The sequence below is a fragment of the Spodoptera frugiperda genome, chromosome 31 (genome assembly GCF_023101765.2).
Source record: "Spodoptera frugiperda isolate SF20-4 chromosome 31, AGI-APGP_CSIRO_Sfru_2.0, whole genome shotgun sequence".
In the NCBI taxonomy this organism is placed as follows: domain Eukaryota; kingdom Metazoa; phylum Arthropoda; class Insecta; order Lepidoptera; family Noctuidae; genus Spodoptera; species Spodoptera frugiperda.
This window is the reverse complement of record NC_064242.1, coordinates 12,997,765-13,014,618: the sequence shown is the minus strand read 5'-3', so window position 1 is coordinate 13,014,618 and position 16,854 is coordinate 12,997,765. Positions and strand designations below refer to the sequence as shown.

The window sequence follows — 16,854 nt, the reverse complement described above, 5'->3', positions numbered from 1 at the left end:
ATAACGACTGCCAAGGGACCGGTGACATTACGTCGTACTAACCGGAAGTCGTATTAAACGAACAGAAAAAAGTTTATTTTTTATACAGGCAGATATTACTGTTAAATGCCCGTTTAGGTGATGAGCAGATAACAAAAAAAAACTAATTTTAATCAAAATAATTATTTATTATTTATTCAAATTATGTAAGGATGGATATTGTACGTATGAACATAATGTACCGCTTTTTTATATGTAAGTATAAATCTATTCTAACAACTTTACATTTAATGCAAAAAGACTAATTTTTGTTTGTTTTCTGGTTTTATTTGTATAGTAGTAAGTACGAACTGCATTATATAAACGAGACTTATGGCTTTTTATCGTGTCATCTTAAAAATTCCGTTGTAACCGGACAATTATGTGTGAAATTCGGTCGTTAAAAGCGGATGGTCGTTGTAAGCGGAGTCGTTATAAACGAATGTCTATTTATGCAAGTTTAACTAAAACCAAACAAATGCCTAAACTTTCGTCGCTAAAAACGGTTGGTTGCTATATGCGAAGTCGTACTAAACGGACTACACTGTATATTGTAGGGAATCGAGCATTGCAATAGGTACCTGTGCTAACGCCAATGAAATAGTCAAGTTTTCCTTAATAATTTAAGGCCAAGTAATGACTTAATTAATCTTCGTTAATCCGTGCGCAAGTTGCGGTACCTGCTTCCTTTACAGACAATTAGCAAGATAAATAATATACTTAATTAGTAATATTTTTTCCTATAGTTACGAAACTCAGTGATATCATATTCTTGCATCATCCTTTTTGTGTTAAAAACATTATTCTCTTTCCTTCCCTATGGGCATCCGCAATGAGGTAACTAAAGAATTTACTTAATTATTTTTTGTTTTATTTCAGTTCCCGGTTCACCCGAGCAACAGCATCGTGGGTGTAGCTGACACCATCTCTGACATCGATAACAATGACCTGGACAGTGGCAAGCAGAACTACAGGCCTCCGAGCTCCTGGTCTACTGGACGCAAGTTCCGCAACAAGCCCAGGGCAAACACCCTCAGCATCTCCAACAGACATACTGATACCCTCGATGAAGCTGCTTCACAGGAACCCGACGCAGAGTACAGGCCAACACCCAGCAGTAACTTCACACAAAACCACCCAGTACCATCCGTCACCCCACCCTCCATCGAACTGATCCCACCTGCAGCCCCGACAAAGGAAACCACAGCAGAAGATTCCAATGTACAACCGACAGCAGATTCCGTGTTCCAGTTCATCAAACGATTCGACCCCACATCTCCTGATGTACAACACCAAACCGCGATGTCGAAATCCGAGATACTAGACTTGAACAAACAACTGCCCGATGGACCAGCTACCTCAGAAGAAGAAAGAACTCCAAGAAAAAATAAGAACTTCGGCAACAATTTGAATACCTTCCAAACGGAAAACGATAAGTCATTCTCTGAAAGTCCAAAATTCGACTCGGTCAATGTTAAGCCTACTATAGCCCCTGAAGCAGAAGCACCTAAAAGTGAAAACAACAATGGTATTCTAGAACCTGAGAGAGAACTCCAGCCTCCAAAGGTTGACCCTCCGACGCTTCCATCAACAACCGTAGGCCCACCGATCTACTACGAATGGAAATGGGCGGTCCCTGCCTTCGATCTGGTACCTCCTAAAGAAGACAACAGGACCAACACCAACAACACTGTAAATGTACAGCAGACGAGGTCCATCCAACAGGGAAAGAGTCCGTTCAGCAGCGTGACGAGACCTGAGCCAAAGACGACGACTCCTGAACCAAGTAATACGGAGTACAACATCAGTTCATACTTTGTTCCTGACTACGTGTTTCCTTTAGATAAGCCGCACCCAGGGTACGAGAGTGATGATGCTGAGACATCCTTCCAAGTGAAGGTGGCGAGGCCGGGGAGAATGAGCTATGGGGAGAACCCCAAATGTCCCCATTGCCACCCTGCGTACCTCAAAGAAGGAACTTGCGAACCTTGCATCGTGAAGCGGTAACAAATTGAACATAGTCGTAATTTTAAGTCCGTTACAATTACATTGTCACCGAAGAAATATAGATAATATAATTAATCACGTTGCTCTTGTATTGTTGTGTCGTTGTCTGCAATATGGATGAAGTCTTTCTGCCACACTCAGAGACATTTAATGATTACTCAAACTATTCCTTAATAACGTTTTTTATCGAAAATAATTCTTAAGGACTGGGTTAAGTAACCATTAAATGACTCTGAGTTTGGCGGTTTGTAATATTTTTATTTCTTCATACAGTTAAGTAAGTTATTAACGCTGTTATTATTTTAGTTTTAAAAGCCATACTGTATTGTAATATTTGATGCCTTGCACGATGACTGTGTTCGTGTGACCTAGCGGCGAAAGCATCACAATTTATTCCAGTGTTTATGTATCAACTCAATTTATATGAAACCTAAATATAAAATCACAGTAACTTTGTCGAAGATACCTAAGTACTGAATTAAATACGTAACTAGATTAGATATCCACTATTACTTATGTAGGGAATACAATATCGTTTTTTTTTTTAAAACTATCGTGAGACATTCTAAATTAACTAAAATCACGATTTACCTACGCACTACAGAGGGACTCTTCAGCTTCGAGTCACAGAGGGACTCAGAGAAACGCGGCCACGTCGTACAGCCTAATGGCTACGTACTACTGTAGACTGTACAACGTCGCCGCGTCTCTCAGAGTCCCTCTGTGACTCGAAACTAGTAGAGCTTTCCTCCATTAATTTAAGCGAGTAAACCGTGATTTTTTGTTAATATAGTTTTTTTGTTTGATTTCATAACATTCTATGTGTAGTGTTTAAATATCTAGGTACTTTAAACATTTACCCAGACATGTTAACCTAATTCAAAAGCGCAAAAAACTGAAAAATACTTATGTACCTTCAGATTCTTAATGCTTACCTACCTATCTCATACATGTTCATTAGCGCCGTAATTAAAAATGTTGTATTTACCTCTATAATGTTACCGTACCTACCTACTGAATACTGAAATCTGTATAAACTAGTACATACATGTATAAATAACAAGTTAATTAAGATTAATTATAGTCTAGTTATTATTTATATTTTTATACATGTGCCTATACATACCTAAATAAGTTAGTTTTGTATTAATAAAAGTAAAATTAATTTAAATTAAAATCTGGAGTTGTTTTTGCATTCCCCATTCTCAAACTAAGAGTTAAGCTTTTGACTGCCAACAGAAAGTTGTTAAAGGCAAATCCTCCGTTAGCGTAGGCGTAGCGTGTTAAACTCATTAAAGGACCCTATACCTAGAGGTATGTAAGTAGTCAAGATAGAAGTTTTGTAGGTGACAAAAATACAGACAGTTACACATTAGGTACTTATTCCCAGTTCTGTCCATTAGTAACATGGTTGCAATGATCTGACATACGTAGTTGCCATTTATTCAAGATCATTAGTAAAGAGACCTACGAATGCCATTAATGACTGACGACTAAAGTAACTGGATGCACAAGCATGAATGTATTGAGAAATGGAATCTATTTTTTTATCTTTATTTTATATGTAGGGCTTTTTTCCTAATAGAAAAACGACAACCCCATTATATGATACAAAATTAGTACTTACATACTACACTGAACTATTAGTAGTTTTAGTAATTATTATTTACGTGTACTTAGTTTGTAATACTTTGTATTTTTTAATTACTATCTACTCTCCTAAAACGAAGGCGTGAGTTTATGTACAGAGAACCGAAACAAAAATAAATAACGTTCCAAATTTAGCGACATCTGTTAACTTAAACTAGAACAAAAATATATCCGATAGATGGCGCTAATGTCGTTTGCAAACTTAAAATTTTGTTTAAAAATATAAAAAAGAAATTAATAGTATCTTATATTTAAAAATATACAATTTTACAAGCTAGTTATATTATTAAAACAAATTAATAAAATGCCAAAATTCCAAATTTCTTGTGGAGTGATCTGTGTGTAACGGAACGTTGACGTCATGATGTTCGCTCAAAAATCAAGATGGCCATTCTTGTGTCAGACGACGTGCGAGTCGCTTGGTATGCGTGTGCAAAATTTTTCAATAATACAATCTTTTTAATGATTTATTTGTTGTTAAGTGTTGATAAAAACTGTTGAACTAAAGTACTTATGTTATATTCGAGTGCATTTGACTATAAGTGGTGCTAAATCAGTGACATTATTGTGAATTGTGATTTATAACTTTTACCATGAGTAAAGCAAATCCTTTAGCTGGCTTGATAGCTAATTACGGGGATTCTGATGAGGAATCTGATGATGGAATGCAGGCGCCGCCGTTACCACCGGAGCCTGATACACGGAAATCTTATCCTGCACCCTTGCCAGGACATGCGTATCAAAACACGGCTGTGAACTCTTCGGGGGCCGTGCACCCAGCCCCTATACCTCATTGCCGTAAGTTTTGTTTTACATTACACTATTTAACATACAAATAACGTATTTAGAATCGTAATTCACAGAGTTAAAGTATATTTTGCTTTTAAAATTAATATATCACATGCTAAAAACCATGTTTATAAAAGTTGGTCGTAAACTGCAGTTATAAGTGCATTCACTGAACTAAACCATTGTTTAAATAATACCTATTGTATTGTTCTGAGAATTGCTCACAGTTATGAAGTGAATGTGAATTATTATTGTTAGCTGCATGGTCTTTTTTAGTATTTCTTAGAACTTTATGTGGTATATGACTCATGTAGAATGTATAGTATCTCATAAAATTGATTTTTCCATTATTACCTATATGCTAATAGGAAATGTATAGGGAAGATTATATTTAAATGTGTAACTCTCAATCATAATCACAATAAACTTCAATGACTAACTAAAAATAACTACTTAATGCAATAAAATCATAACATTTATGTATAACTCAACTGGGGAACTAAAATATCTTTAAATAATTAATTTACTAAGTGTTATCTATAAATTAAATAATATTCTGTCTAAAACTAACAGCTTATGTTGTTGAAATAGAGTTGCCATTGGCCATGAAATAAGATTGATAAGTAACTAGGTACTTATTGAGACTAGAAACATGGTCAAGGAGAAATCAGTTGTTGTTGCAATCAGACTGAGTTTCTAAGGTAGGTACTTTAGAAAACAATCTTATTCAAAAGTGGTTCTTGACAATCTGAAGGCCTAAATTAGTTACTGTTATATATTTTAAATATATATTGTTAGAATATTTTATCATGGAAATAAAATAAATAGTCAGAAACACACTAAATATAATTTATAAACCAAAAAAATACCATAAATAGTTTCCATTCCTACAAGTGGCCAGCTTGCTACAGATAATATAAAATATATAACAATTATATACAGGATCACAGATAGATAACACTTTAACAGGTAACAATAATTAACATTTCCACAAAAAAACTATTAGCTAATGAGACAAACAATAATGGCACCAATATTAGTAAACAGAGATAACATTAGTAACATGAATACCTCAATATTGTGGGAAGTTCCTACTTAATTACAACTAATTACATATACACCTTAAAACTACTTAATCTATCAATCATTATTGATATTTTGCCCATAAATAAACAGGGATTTTAGATATCTTGTCATTTAGTCTTGTAGTGTTGACACAGTTATACAGTTAGCATAAAAACTCCACAATATTCTCTCATTTTAATCTGATTGATATCAATATGTTGTTTGACTTTATAAACCAATCCTTTGCAGCATGGTCAGCTTGCTATGATGAGTCAAGTGGCTTCACATACTACTGGAACCAGCAAACCAATGCGGTGACATGGGAAGCACCTCCGGAGTACTTACTGGCTTTGAAGCTAGCACAGCAGCAACTACATGTCGCAGGTATTGTGTTGTTTATTTTAAATAAGTAACTAATATTGTTTCTTTTATTCTTACTCCAAATTATTATTTCGACTGCACGGTTGGCGCTGTGGTTAGGTAACTGGCTGCCGTGCAATGTGTTGCGGGTTCGATTCCCACATGAAAGTACCCTTTGTGTGATCCACTAATTGTTGTTCTGGGTCTGGGTGTTATAATTATGTATGTGAAACTATGCTCATAAATGCACTCACAACAGGTGAAAATCCTAGTAACTACCAACATAAAAAAAAAAAAAAAATTAAATGAATTGTTGAAAACCATGTTAGGTGTGAACATTTAATTAAATGGTTGAAATTAAATCGAGAAGTGTGTCTAACAACCATGTTAAATTATAGTAATGGAATTCAAAGATTGGCTGTTGAGTTTATTCTATTATTTTCCTGTTCATTGCTAGCTCTGCCCCTGACATCATATTTACATTTAATAGTATAATTTAAGATGCAGCTTGGTTGCACTGAGCCTTGGTTTTATTACATAGCAAATGAACACTGTCTTTCTGCGCATAACAGTACATTTGCCAAGGTCAAACAAATGACGGGTTAATGTTTTTTGATAGCATTTACCGTCAAAATGTAACCTTTGAGGAGGTGGAACTGATGAAGAAGACCAGAAATGGCCAATGGAACTAGAAATCCAATAAAGTTATACTCCGTCAATTCGTTACCGATGGATTTTCAAAATGTAACTAAAAAGTGTGAAATTACTTTGGTACAAAAAAATGACTTCACTAAAAAAGTTTGGTGTAACAAACAAATAATACCGAGAAACACCGACTTCCGAAATTAAAGTTATTTTTAACTTTTTTAGTGAAGTCGGTTTATTTTTTTGTAAAAAGTATTTTTAATAATAATAATAATAAGTCCGCAAGGCAGCTTGTGGCGAGCTGTTGGGCAGTGGCGACCCCACGGACCTGACTCCCGGGAGAGGCCCTACTTTTTAACTCCGGTTGGTACTCGTGACTATCCGGAGTGGCCTCTCCTACCTCACTCTTGCCTTAATCGGCTGGTTTGAGTGGAGATTCGCAAGAGTGGAGTTGCCTTCAGCTCCACTTGGGGGAAGGACGTATCCCAGTAAGATGCTGGTAGGGGTCTTGACCGTACTTCCGGGATTGCTCTGATAGCCGTGGGATGCCTCCCCTTCCTCAAGCAGCTCAACGGATGTTGCTTCCCTTGTCGCTACAGTGTTGAGGTAAAAACCCCCTTTTTTTATTTTTCAAAGAAAGGGTAATTAATATGGACAATGACATATAAGATCCTCTCAACCGGCCTACCTGATAAGGCAAACTACCTATTACTTTAGATTAAATTGCAACGGGCCTCTGTGACTTCGGCCCCTCGTACGCCTTCCAAAGGTCCGGGACCCTGTGGTCCCGTGATTATGTAAAGAACATTCATAATAATAATAATAAGTCCGCAAGGCAGCTTGTGGCGAGCTGTTGGGCAGTGGCGACCCCACGGACCTGACTCCCGGGAGAGGCCCTACTTTTTAACTCCGGTTGGTACTCGTGACTATCCGGAGTGGCCTCTCCTACCTCACTCTTGCCTTAATCGGCTGGTTTGAGTGGAGATTCGCAAGAGTGGAGTTGCCTTCAGCTCCACTTGGGGGAAGGACGTATCCCAGTAAGATGCTGGTAGGGGTCTTGACCGTACTTCCGGGATTGCTCTGATAGCCGTGGGATGCCTCCCCTTCCTCAAGCAGCTCAACGGATGTTGCTTCCCTTGTCGCTACATGCTAGCGGCCGTTTCCGGGGGCCCACTATTGAGTTTGCGAGTCACCCCCTGCCTGTTTATCCGTATTTTTCAATATTGGTCAGGGGCAGGGGCCATAGTCCCCATAGTTAACCGGTTAACTATTCCACAGCCACCCACACCCATATCCCTATCATTTCCTTTTACCATATCTCACAATAGTCCTGCATCAACCGGGGATTGTCCTTTGGTGTACTTCCATAGTGCATACAGGGATAATCGCCGGCTGATGTCCCATTACATTTAGATTAAAATTGTTCAACGGGCCTCTGCGAGTTGGCTTCGGCCCCTCGTACGCCTTCCAAAGGTCCGGGACCCTGTGGTCCCGTGATTATGTAAAGAACAAACATAATAATAATATAAACTTTATTGTACACCTTTTACAATTCAGACAATAAATATAAATAGCGCTAAGTGGATGGTGTTTATTACATAGAAAATGAACACTGTCTTTCTGCGCATAACAGTACATTTGCCAAGGTCAAACAAATGACGGGTTAATGTTTTTTGATAGTTAGTTCAGGCAGTAGCTAGTCCATGATTCTTTTTGTTACTGCAAATGTAACAATTCTTTGGTAATCACTGCATGGTTGGTGTGGTGGCTAGGTAGCGGGTTCGATTCCCGCACGGAGCAACTCTTTGTGTGATCCACTAATTGTTGTTTCGGGTCTGGGTGTCATGTGTATGCAGAGGCAGAGGCAGATACCTACATCTGTTAAAAGTGGGTTGTTTTGGCACTGTATTCTCCTTTACTTATGAAATCTTCTTTACTTTTAGGTACGGCAGAAGTATCTGCAGAAGAGTGGCAGCTCTACCAACAGGCGTTGGCAGAGAAACAGAACATGCAGAACAATAAAACAGTTGCGAAGACTTCCGTCATTAAAACTACAAGGAAGGTTGAAAAGAACAATGTTGGCATCAAGGATACTGGCAATAAGAATAGAAAACGGAGTCATAGTGATGATGAGGAAGAGTAAGTATTGTTTTTGTTATTGAAATCATGTTTTTTTTTTCGTGGGAATATGATCTTAATTGATCCTGTTTCAAAATTCAAAATCAGATTACCAATGTTTCCGTAAAAAGCGTTCATTTTTACAATTATTAGTATAAAAAAATTATACAACCTTAAAGAAAAGAGCGTATTCCTTTACAAAAGACCCGCAACGCACCTGTGACTCCTCTGGTGTTGCCGATGTCCTTGGGCGGCGTTAATCGCTTAAAATGAGATGACCCATCTGCTTGTTTGTCCCCCTAAAAATCATTCTAATGAACCTTATTGCTTTTAATTTACAGAAAAATCGAACTAATAACATCATACCACAATTCGGACTCTGAATCTAATGATGAGGGAGATACACCTACTAAACCAGTGGTCCCGAAGACTAAAACCAATGTCCACAAGAAAGCCAAAGTAAAACCCATGGAGTATGGACCTGCCTTACCTCCTGCCAACTACACGGTGCCAATCGGACCTGAACTGCCTCCGGAATTGATGCAAAATGGAACTAAATCGCCTGGCGATAAGGTTGACAATGATGTGACAAAACAGGTATGTACAAACGACTTTTTTTAGCTAATTATTTAGTTAAATTTGCATTAAATTGTAGTTGATAATACCTATGATGAGAAATGCACCTGAAAATTGCTTAAGTATAATGTTTCAAAACATTGAGAAATATTAACTTTTATCTTCTAATTTCTAATTGTCATTCTCATTTGTAAAGACCATTTGTAATAATCTATTTTGATATCTTATCATAGAAGATGATTACACATGGTTGCTGTTGGTCTGATTCAAGTACTTCTGGTATATTTTGTACTAATGAACAAAATATATCACTAGTTAGAATTAGATCATACAGTTTCTCAATTTGTTGGAACATTATCAAGCATTGTGATGGGTTAAAGTTTTCAATCTGAGGTATTTTATCACTTATTCAATGGTAAAAAAACATATTTGTGTATCATACTAATAATATCTTTGTTTTTCTTCCAAAGGATAAGAAAACCGACGAAGACAGCCAAGACGAAAGCACACTGTTCCTTAAACTTAAAAGTAAAGCAAAAATATTAGAAAAATTGGGCGGCGAGTTACCAAAAGACTTACAAAAGATAATCAGTGATGACCCTCGATCTGGTAGCTCCACACCAAAAAGAGATGAAGCCAGCACTAAACCCAGTGCTAACATCGATGACATGCTAGAAGAAATTGAGAAAAAGGAATTGCCTAAAGTCTCTAAATCAAAGAACAGTGATGATGGAAAGTCTAATGGATCACTTAGTGCTAAGAACTCTCCTAAAAGGGTAGCCACACCTCCAGCCGCTGAAGTTAAACCTCTGTTCCCAAGTGCTAATGCCAGACATTTAGACGATGCCCCAGCGACCCCACCATCACTTCCCCCAACTCCTCCACTCAATGAAATAGAACATGAAGAATTAAGAGTAGAAGTGACAGAGAAGAAAGGTGTCAATCTTTATCTAATGGACATGGAGGAGAGAAGAGATAACATTGGCAAGAAGAAACTAAGAATATCAAACTCTGTGCTACCAGACCGCAAGAAGACTGAGGAACCATCTTACACAACCAAATATTCACAAGTCATTGAAGGTTTCTCTGGAGAGAGAACTGGTCTAGGCTTTACTAAAGAAGAAGAAGGTCGTGAGAGTCCAAAGAACACCATTAATTACGGCAATGGTTTAATGTTTACCAAAGGAGAAACATTGAATGAAGATAAGAAAGATGAGGATCTCGATGACCTGACGGATCTAGTCGAAGCTAAGCTCAAGTACTTAAACCAAGCACAGCCGTGTGTACTGACACCGGTGCAGGAGATGTTGATACAGATGCAGGTATGTTGAACTCAATTTTCAAATAGTTGGAAGACTTTTTGGTGTTATTTATTTAGGAACTAGTATCGGAGATATTTCTTATTTTAAATAATGGGTTTTGGGTTTTTTACGTCTCTGACTTGAACTTCATAAACTAAAAGATGTAGTCTAAATTATGACTATGGTATTCCATAAGATATACGCCACGTCACGCCTTTTATTCCCGAAAGGGTAGACAGAGGTGCATATTATGGCTTGTAATGCCACTGTACAATGTTCATCAACTTTTCATCATTTGTGTTAGAAGTCCAATGTAATAAGGGATGAGCCTATTGCCATATACTGTCTAAAATAAGTCTCACTAATAACTATAACCAGCCAATTTGTTTGCTCAATATCTTAACTGTATCCTCAAACAACAGTCTAGAGATATTCTATAAGCTATAATTGTGTTTGTGCATGTTCCAGACGCTGGTATCAGCATTCCGCGCGGGCGCGCTGTCGGTCGCGTACTGGCGGCGCTGGGCGACGGGCGCGGCCGCGGCGCTGGCGGCGCACGAGGCGCGCGCGGCGCCGCCCGGCTGGAGCGCCGCCTTCCTGAGGTACTACACAGCCCACACAGACCACTCGACACACAAGGCACCTCGCCGCCACGCTTACATGGACAAGGATTTACATTGCTCGCCTTATATCTGCGTATATTGACGCTGGGCTCTTTTGTTACTCTGTTGTACCAAGTCTCAATGGTTGCGTGTAAATTATTCTAGACTATGACTCTGGAGGACTTTCATCTCTGTTTATGATGGAGTTAAATTAAGAGAAAAACATACCTTCTTATAAACTTTCTAATGTTTCATTCAAACGAAAAAGAGACAGAAGACAATCCAATAAACTAAAAATTATGGAAATCTGTCAAGCTGCTCTCGAGTTATTTGTAGTGCAACTGACATGATTTTGTTTCTTGTCACTCAAAAATCAACAAAAAAATAAAATAGATTTTTGTAAGCTATTTCTAACATTTTGTTTTATCTCAGTACATAATAATATCAATTCTACTTAGTACGCTAACAGACTTGTAGACAGTATAACAGGGCATAAGCAACAGTTTATAAAATCAGTACATCATTGGTACATCAACAAATCCTTGTTCATCTAAGGTCCTATTATACGCTATCCCAAGTGAAGTCTTTCTGGACTATGGAGACTCAAACATAGTGCGGAGTCATTGGACATAATGAACTTTATGGACATCGTCTTACGGTTGCTTTTTATGAAACGTGTGTGTGACTTAGCCTTTAATTTAGACAAGTGTTTGAACTGAAATTAAGGGCTAAACACTATTTGTGAAATGTATCTCGACCAGGAACGAATTTCTTGGTTTTAAATTGTGTCGAACGTTTCTCGGCAAAAAGTGTCTTTTTATGTTTTTAAATCTGTTATTTTGATTTTGTCGTGTGATTACAATGTATGTTGGTACAATGTGTAATATTGAGCTACCAATAACTCGGTGTAGAGGACTATTTCACTTAGGTCGCTATTCCACTATATAGCATACTCTTAGTATCTCTTGAAATTTTATTTGCAGAAAGTACAACCTCTCTACAAATCTAGTTTTGATCGGTCTATACGAAACTTCGGAATGTAGAACGAGTTCAAAGATCTTTGATAAAATATCGCTTATTTATTGTAAAATCTAAAAGAACGCGTAGAATCTTATGAGCTATGTAATTCATCTGTGATATTCGTCTGTGATAACTTAGTAAGAATAAAATTTTGTTATTGAAAATTCGAGTTTCTTTAATAATTTGCCATCCCAAATATTGTAACGAAAGAGAGCATCTAGCTATAAGTGTGAGGAAGCCAGAAGCCCGCCGGCGGCCATCAGCCAGTCACCGCGAGACCCAAGGAGTTGGTGAGATGTCAAAACTCTTTGCTGATATTTTTACATTTATTCAAGTATAATATACTTTGGTCTTTTCCAGAATGTCGAAGACGAGACCGTCGTGTAAAGGATTTTCAAGATGCCCTGTGTCCGCCATTTCGGAATGTTATTTTTTCTATTTATTTTCTTTACGGCGGGCACAAATCCGGAGCACGGGTTAAAGTATACGGTTTTATTTGTCATTAGATAAGTTTGCCCCATATTTTTAGGTGGTGTCGTGGTGGTCTTAAGTTTCTTTCGTTACCAACAATTTGTATTATGACATTCGCGTTTTATCTTGTTGAGATACGTTTCTATTCTGCTCTTTTTATTTTAAGATACAAAACATTCTTCCATTTGGAAATCTTTTCTCTATTTAATATCACTTCTGAGTCTTAATAGGACGAATCTCACCCAATCTTGCTATGTTCTTTGTAAAGCAATTCCTTACTAGTCTAGAGCATTAGCTCCACCGTTTCCTACAATTATTTCTACAAGTCACCATATAAACTTAAGTTCACTCCCCCACCTAAACTTACCGGGCTCCAATAAACCCCCATTATCCATATTTCAACTTTTACATTTGTGTACTGCAGGTCGGAGGGGCGCTACTGCTACAGACGGGAGGCTGACGGACTCGTACAATGGGAGTACCCGGCCACTACGCACACCGATATGGAGATATGTACCACGCCGCCGCATCCTGGGAGTGACGCTAAGGTATGTATATTATATGGTAATAGATCATTTTGTCATTCTAATCCTCTCTAATGGTCTATATAACAGTAAACCATGGTCTTATATACTAGCTGTAAAAATCCTACAGTCTAGTGAGTTGGACCAATTAATCTAAATTACCTACCGAAAGTCATAAACTATTTGCTAACATGCAGTCATTGGATATCAGTTAAAGTTTGTTCAAACAAACATGATCTCACGGTACATTGACGCTTATCTTAAGATTGTGTTAGAGGGGTGATAATCTCTACGTTTGGCTAGCAACTTTGGGATCATAGTTAGATTAAAGAAAAGCGAAAGATCCATGCCATGACCGCTAGTAGTTTTAGGACAAAACCGGTTCTAATAACAAATTTAAATAGGAGGAAATACCACCACCGTTACCGCCGACTCCGCCACAGGCGTCGGTACCATCGCCGCCATCATTACCGGCCTCATCCTGGCAGATGCGATCGGTGACACCACCCCCACCAGTACTTACTGGCGCTGCTCCAGCGTGGGGTCGGGCCAGAACCCCACCGCCGCCATCTTGGATGGACCCGCCACCACCTGGCTGTGATGATATTCCACCGTTACCTGTTAACGTGAGTCTCGTGTGATTGTGATGTAGAATATAATTATGACTCAGCACTTCACTATAAGTAACATAATATAACGTATCTATTCTTACCAATTACAGTCAGAACCAAAACAAGAGATCGGCGACGAGTTAGCCTCATTCTACAGCGACATAGCAGAGCTTGAGAAGCAGACGTCGGCACCCCACACAGCCTCCAACTCGCCTGAACCAGTGGACATGAAAGAAAAATCAAGAGAAAAGGACAGGGAGACTCAAAAAGAAAGAGATAGAGAAAGGGAAAGGGATAAGGATAAGGAATCTAAGGTTCCCAAGAAGAAATCTAAGGTAAGTGTCTTTTGATAATTATTATTAATTTGTTGTATCTTGCTTCTCATCGAGCACAATATTAAAGTTAACCCATAGTCCTTTTTTTTTATAAAAAGCTGAAGTAATTATTGTAGGTTTTGAGGTTGACATAGTTCTGTGTGTGTTAATGATTCCCTCGATAGCTTAGTTGTTATATTGGAATGGTGGACTGTCCCTATTTAAAGTAAATTGAATAATTAGGTATTTCTTTGAAAATTAACAATCCTACTAATATTATAAACGTAGAAGTTTGTATTTTGGTTTCTTCATTACACTTTCACGTCAAAACCGCTGAAGGGATCGAGATGAAATTTGGAACAGGGGTAGGTTATGGTCTGGAATAACACTTTTTATCCCAAGGCCTTGCCTTGTCGCCACCATAGCACCCGAAACACCGTCACTTGTATCTACTTGCGACAGGTCACATAGGCCACATTATGACGATGACTTAACTCACGTAACACCAGAACCCGCCAGGTACGCGCTTATCGCTTCCTTGGGCGGGTTTCTGTGTGGGTGTTGAAATCGTTCATATCTTAGAATTAGTTTATCTTTCTTAATGCCTTGTTTGACAATACAATAAATGTTCCTAGAATTTTTAAACAATAAGACAATGATAAGGAATACTACAATGGCAGCAACATAATGGTCTTTTATGCATAAAATATTACAATTATAATAGTCATAATCAATGCTATTTGGTGCAAATAAAATACACATAATGTTAGTCTATGACCATTATGACCAATATCCGTTTGTAATAATTTATCATTTTAAAACTATGTAATTCACATTCAAAGTTCATAATGTTAATATTCTTTGTATTTTGTTTCAGGTAAAAATATCAGCATCAGTGGGATTAAAACACAAATCAGTATCGAATTTAGTAGCGAAATGGCAACAAGTCGCAGATGAGATCCACTCAGACTAACTGTAATATTAGTATACTACAACGGACTTATAATAATATAAAAGGCGAATAGAAGGTGTTACATTTTGTACCCCTGCCTACCCGCTGAATAAAAGACGTCATGTACCGTCAGATTGAAGCCTGAGATATGCTGTGAAACTAACCAATATTGTATTTATAATAACATAAACAATTATGCTGTAAAAAGTCTAAACAAAATGATATTTAAGTTTTCCACCTAAGATTCAAGATTCAAGTGACCGGAATGGAATTTAAAAGTGTGTACTTCATATATAATATTGGTGCATAAAATAGCTGTGAATTATATTTTAGTAAATAAACCTAAGTCCACACGATATGGCTTCCTTATTAAGCAATTAGTAATATAACTACACACTTAGATCTGTAGTACAAAATCTGCGTAAAGGATAATTCTACTTAAAATACATTTACTTATTTACCTACCTCGATGTAATTATTATTATTGACTAGCATAATTATGTTTTCTTATAGTAAAATGCTTAGATATCTTCGATGTTTTACGTAATATCAATGGTCACTTGAAAATATATTTTTGTACCGTTTATTTTGACATTGTCATAATGATAAGTTTTGTTTTTGTTTCGTAATCAATACGAATGTATGTATTAAGTTTTGTGTAAATATTTTGTAAATAATAAACTATTATTATAAAGAAATGAGGGATTTTATTCATTGTCTAATTTATTTACATTATGTATAAGAGAAAAATATAAAAAAATTAGCTATGCAATTATCGTAGAAGGTGGTGGCGCTCTGTAGTGTCATTCTACGATCAGGGGACTAAGTTGTGGGTTAATGAAGAAATATGTGAAATAGACTTTGTAACAGGATATCGACAAATAGGTAAACACACATAGACATTATAATGTTCCGAAATAATCTCAATAACTTAGGATAGGTTCAGGAAAAGTACGCTGAAAAGAAATCGAATTGAAATATGTTAGATAGCTAATACAATAAACTTCAATAGACTACCTACTCATAACATTATTCTACACTATCGCACCAATCGGCTTTACACCGACATTGTGCAAATTAACACGAACTAATAATACAAGTGCCTTTACAAAGTGCCTGTTTCGCAGTAATACAGTGTAATACCATATTAACTTGATTACTCAGTAAATCCACTCATTGAATCACTAATTACTGCTTAATTAGCAGTATTCAATTCTACAGAATAGTTTCATAAAATACATACCCTGTAGATTCCAGCCGAGCATAGAAATAATAATAATATTAAGTCTTATTTCCATGGTTATAAGGATGGTTTTACTCTGTGTAGATAGAGGTGCGTGAGTAGGTTTTAGATTGTTTTGTATAATATCTTAATTAGAGTTTTAGTTTAGTCATTCACAGCGGGTTACATTATTTGTGGCGGATTATAATGATTTATTTAGGTAGGTACCTGTAGCTTTAATAGTTCATTTGTTACTGTAGTAACAATTTACTGACCAGAAAGTTGATAAGACGCCTTCATTTAGATCGACTACGTACACAGTATTAGGTACTACACGAATATTCAGAGAGATTTACATCCGATTTTATTAACCACTCTTAAATTTTAAAGAAAGCCTAAGCTAACTTACATTTAGTGATATTTCGGTTTTCACAAATCTACCTATAAGTATCATTTAACAGTACCTACAAGTAAGTGGTTAGTATATAGGTGTAGGTGCTACGTCATGCTAACTTTTAGTTGAAATGGTTTAGGGGTGGTTAGCGAAAACCATCATGAGAGATTTAGAAAACGAACCATTTAAAAATCGTCTACAAATATTTTCTCTAA

At 37.0% G+C, this 16,854-nt stretch overlaps 2 protein-coding genes and 1 long non-coding RNA gene across 3 annotated transcripts in view; all 3 read left to right on the top strand.

Moving 5' to 3' along the window:
- Nucleotides 1-3,202, top strand: part of LOC118276304 (uncharacterized) — a 79,536-nt gene extending 76,334 nt beyond the window's left edge. The window contains exon 5 of the mRNA XM_035594564.2: nt 898-3,202. Coding sequence (XP_035450457.2) covers nt 898-2,025 — 1,128 coding nt within the window. The 3' untranslated portion in view covers nt 2,026-3,202. The remainder of the gene's footprint in view (nt 1-897) is intronic.
- An 855-nt stretch (nt 3,203-4,057) lies between these two features.
- LOC118276198 (formin-binding protein 4) lies at nt 4,058-15,721 on the top strand. Its single transcript, XM_035594429.2, has 10 exons — nt 4,058-4,473; nt 5,779-5,913; nt 8,478-8,673; nt 8,994-9,249; nt 9,699-10,550; nt 10,998-11,131; nt 13,047-13,170; nt 13,551-13,772; nt 13,868-14,092; nt 14,949-15,721. Exons 1-10 carry the CDS (start codon nt 4,269-4,271, stop codon nt 15,042-15,044), a joined length of 2,445 nt encoding a protein of 814 aa, XP_035450322.2. The 5' UTR covers nt 4,058-4,268; the 3' UTR covers nt 15,045-15,721.
- LOC126912913 (uncharacterized) lies at nt 6,788-8,058 on the top strand. Its single transcript, XR_007707511.1, has 2 exons — nt 6,788-6,837; nt 7,362-8,058. It is a non-coding gene; the product is annotated as an uncharacterized LOC126912913 (long non-coding RNA).
- Nucleotides 15,722-16,854: the final 1,133 nt, after the last annotated feature.